Consider the following 4505-nt stretch of genomic DNA (forward strand, 5'->3'; position numbering starts at 1 on the left):
AAAGTGGTGGAGCTCATACACTGTGCTTGGTCAAAACGGTAACAAGAAGCAAAAACTCAACGCCATAGCTAAAACAAGAATCACAATACCCACATATTTTTCAGTAATGTGAATTAGATAGCAAAAATAAAATTAAGAGAGAGCACACAAAATCAAGAGAAAGCACACAAAACCTAACAACCACCAATAATTACACCACCATAAATAACCCACAAACACACCGATCTCAACCCACAAACCCAACACCACTATAAACAACCCATAAACTCATCGAGGAACGGATATGTATTTGGGATGAGAAAGGCGAAGAAGAAAGAAGAAGAAAAAAAAATTTTCTGGGATGAGAAAGGTGAAGAGGAAAGAAGAAAGAAATTAGAACTCAGTTGCTCTGGGTGTTAACGAAGAAGAAAGACAAAATAAAGAAAAGGCAGAGAAGAAAGAAAAAAGAAAGAAAAGTGGAGGAAGAACGATGTGAGAGAGAGAGAGAGAGTGTATTAACGAAGTGAAGTAAGGTTCTGACATGATAAAGACATGTGAGTCTCAACACTTTATTTTTTTTTACAAGTTTGCCATTCAACTTAGTTTGATAAAAGAGTTTTAATAATAATGTTTAAATTTTGTGAAAATATGTATTCCTTAAAATTTATGTAAAAATACGTATTGTGGTATCTAAACAATTATCAAATAAGGCATTAAAATGTATTTTCAATTTCCATAACTATAACTCATTTTTTTGAGTTATCAATTATGAAAACTGAGAATAAAAACTAAACCAAACATGAGATCCTGGTGTGGGGCTCACGAAATTTGGGTTTTGAGCGGTAAAAATTGAGAATTTAGTAAGTACAATTGCTAAACCAAACACTCCTTAACTGTCCTAGAAAATTAAGGATGAAGCACCACATTACAACAACCTTCAATTGCCATTGAGGCCCTAAGTATAAATATATGACTCATTTTTCAACGGAACGCACATCCAAGGAAATTCTAAACTTTGCAAATAAAAGGTAATCTAAAAATGTATAACATTCCAAAGTGCAATCTGGACCTGTAGACATGGGGAAATTTGCAGAAAATGAGTGATTTGAATTTGAGCCTTGTAACTTGACCGTGAAACATGCCCAGCAGTGCCGATCTCGGTCTCTCCGTCCTAAAATGTTGTATTTAAGACCTGCATCTCTTCTCCTGAGGGATTATTTTTGTTATTCAGTGGCTAGTTCCCGTGAGTAATTTAGTTTTTTTTTTTTTTTTTTAAATTAACGTTTTTCATTTTTTTTTGAAATTAAGAAATTAAAAAAAAAAAATCAAAACGACGTCGTTTTGGTAAGTGGATGACAACAATTAACGGAACATGGAGGATTCAATTGAAAATGAAAGAAACTTAGAGTATTAAAATGACAAAACTCAAACCTATAGGACTAAAATGAAAAAAAAAAAAAATTAGAAGATGAGTTTTACATCTTAGCTTTTTTTTTTTAATATAGGAAAAAGGACCTGTAGTTCTGTGTGATGCTCCACATGTTGGTGTTTGAAAAATCTTGCAACCTATGATTAATCAAATTTGAACTCTTTCTATATTGTAATGCTTATTCAAACTCTAATAAATTAAGATTATATATCATAAGATATGATATTCCAACCAGACCCCACTGATTACAAAAACTCCGCTTGTCGCATCAAACTATAGGAAATAATTTCTTTTTGATAAGATTAGCCGTCGAATATACATCACATATTGAATTTCCAAATATTAAAGAGGAAAACATGAAAAGATTGAAACCACCCACAAAAAAAAAAAAAAAAAACAAACAAACAAACAAACAAAACCAAAAAGCCCCAAACAAAAAGTCTTAGATGATGAAGAAAGTAGAGCTTGTGTTCGTCCCAGCACCAGGGTTCAGTCACCTTGTCCCAACTATTGAATTTGCCAAGCGCCTGATACACCAAGATGGCCGATTCTCAATCACCATCCTCATCATGAAGCACCTCTTGGAGCCAAACTCAATCACATATTTACCATCCACAGCAGCCACAGAGCCTTGTATCAAACTCATTGATCTACCCCAAGCTGACCCTCCTTCGCCTGATCTTTCAAAATACCCAGAAACCTATTTTTGCACCTCTATAGATAATTACAAGCCCCATGTCAAACGCGTGGTTGCTGAACTTGTTGATCAGTCTCTATCTAACTCCAGCTCAGTCCGAATCGCCGGGTTAGTCCTTGATTTCTTCACTGTTCCAATGGTTGAAGTGGGCGATGAGTTTGGTATCCCTTCTTATTTGTTCATAACAGCTAGTGCGGCATTTCTTGGTCTTATGCTCTACCTCCTGGCACGGTATAATGACCGAGTTGATGCCGAGTTGGAGGACTCCGGCCCTGAGTGGGCTATCCCGAGTTTTGTCAACCCGGTTCCTATTCAGGTAAAGTAATTCTGCATAGTACATACACTACTTGATTACGGTCTGCATGAGATCCGCTTATTTTGTTAAAATTGAAATTTTTTTTTGCTGAGAAGACTAGTAGATAAAGATAAAAATTAGTTGAAATAGTATAGTGAAATTTATAAATAGTACTAAAAAATATAGTAGGACCTATAAATAGTAACAAAAATAAATTAAATAGTAAAATAAGTTAGTAAAAATAATTTTTACCATACAGTAACATGAATTCACCACTTTTGATCAACTAATACTCACAGCATATGAAATTGGGCCTAAAATTGAGTGTGTCCAATGTCCATAGAATTGTTGATTTATGTATTATTCTACATTTTATTACCTCAATAGTTATGAAAAATTTTAGGAAAAAAAAAATTGTGACTGTAATATTATTGATTCAGGTTCTGCCCAAGCCATTGTTCATAAAGGAAGATGGGTATGCTGCTACTATGAAGCTTGTGAAAAGGTTCAAGGATGTAAAGGGCATTATAGTGAATACATTTATGGAGATGGAATCATATGCTTTGAACTCTTTTTTGGATGGTGAAACTCCTCCAGTTTATCCCGTTGGACCAATGGTTAGCCTCGCGAGTGGGGCCCACTTGAGCCCCAATGGGGTCCACTACAAGCATATAATGACATGGCTTGATGATCAACCTGCGTCATCAGTTGTGTTCCTCTCCTTTGGAAGCATGGGAAGCCTGAGTGAACCCCAAGTAAGAGAGATAGCATTTGGGCTTCTAAATGGTAACTTCAGGTGAGTAACTGATCTATAAACACAATAATTTTGTATCATTTTTACCAACAATTTAACTGGCAAATTTTTACTTGAATCTACCACTGGCATCATATTATTATTTATAACAACTTGTCACATTTATAATTGTAACTTTTTTTAATAAAATTTTTTGTAGTTCTTATTAGACCATATTATGTACCATAATTTTTGTCACAACTTGCTAAACTGATTGATTGTAAATGGTAAATTACTTACACATAGATCTATTATTTCTTAACCATTAGTCATAGTCCACCATATTAGAATAAGAATAATGGCAAAAAAAGTTTAACATAAAAATTGTGGTCACAAACTTTCTGTAATTTTTTGACCCTAGACTTATTGGGTTTAGGTTCCTATGGTCTTTACGTGTTCAACAACAAAAGGAAAAGGAAAAAAGGTTGGGACCCAATGACAGTAGGAGTATCGAGGACTTTTTGCCTAAAGGATTCCTTGAACGTACAAGTGGGCATGGAATTATATGTCAATGGATTCCACAAGTAGAGGTTTTGGCACATAAGGCAATTGGAGGATTTGTATCACATTGTGGATGGAACTCAATCTTGGAGAGCTTCTGGTTTGGCGTACCAATTGTAACGTGGCCATTATTTGCTGAACAACAATTGAATGCGTTCTATCTAGTAAAAGAGTTGGGATTAGCGCTGGAGATGAAATTGGAGTACAGGAATGGTGATGATCATCTTGTTTTGGAGGATGAGGTAGAGAAAGCAATAAGGTGTGTCATGGAAGGTAATAGTGATGTGAGGAGAAGGGTGAAAGAGATGGGAGAGAGTAGTAGGAAGGCTGTGATAGACGGTGGATCTTCATTTACTTCTTTAGGACTTTTAATTGAGGATATGGTTGGCAACATATGATCGGTTGTTGCCTTTGTAGGTGAGAACCAAAAAACTAATGTCTTATGCTAGATAGGGAGATTGCCTTGCTCTGTTTTCAATATTGAGTACTTTAGTGCTATGCTTGTAATATGTTATGATCAGCTTATGAAATAAAATTTTTATTCTTATTTTTATTTTTATTTTAAAGAGGACACTTTAATGGTGTTTATGTGACAATCTTAGAATGCAATCAAAACCATGTTTTAAAAAGCTGAACGATTATTCCTTTCCCAAAAAAAAAAAAAAAAGCTGAACGATTAAAAGAAACTGCAAAATAGAGAAGTTCAATATATTAAAGTTGAATTGGATTTAAACCTAAGGTCGAACCGTGACTATATCTTAATAATTTAATAATAATACTCATCAATTAATTAGTAGATTATATTTATAAA

The 4505-nt window shown here is 34.3% G+C and overlaps 1 protein-coding gene across 1 annotated transcript; it reads left to right on the forward strand.

Moving 5' to 3' along the window:
* Positions 1-1660: 1660 nt before the first annotated feature.
* LOC112009992 (UDP-glycosyltransferase 71K1) lies at positions 1661-4247 on the forward strand. The gene is made up of 3 exons (XM_024042351.2): positions 1661-2421; positions 2841-3196; positions 3570-4247. The coding sequence occupies exons 1-3, from the start codon at positions 1855-1857 to the stop codon at positions 4090-4092; spliced, it is 1446 nt and encodes a 481-aa protein (XP_023898119.2). The 5' UTR covers positions 1661-1854; the 3' UTR covers positions 4093-4247.
* Positions 4248-4505: the final 258 nt, after the last annotated feature.

The sequence above is a fragment of the Quercus suber genome, unplaced genomic scaffold (assembly GCF_002906115.3).
Source record: "Quercus suber isolate HL8 unplaced genomic scaffold, Cork oak 2.0 scaffold_589, whole genome shotgun sequence".
Taxonomy (NCBI): Eukaryota; Viridiplantae; Streptophyta; class Magnoliopsida; order Fagales; family Fagaceae; genus Quercus; species Quercus suber.

What these genes read in the sequence shown, in the direction of transcription:
- LOC112009992 (XM_024042351.2), top strand. Translation starts at nt 1,855, where the DNA reads ATGATGAAGAAAGTAGAGCTTGTGTTCGTCCCAGCACCAGGGTTCAGT. An exon ending in TCAACCCGGTTCCTATTCAG is followed by an intron (nt 2,422 to 2,840) that starts GTAAAGTAATTC and finishes TTATTGATTCAG; the next exon opens with GTTCTGCCCAAGCCATTGTT. An exon ending in CTTCTAAATGGTAACTTCAG is followed by an intron (nt 3,197 to 3,569) that starts GTGAGTAACTGA and finishes TATTGGGTTTAG; the next exon opens with GTTCCTATGGTCTTTACGTG.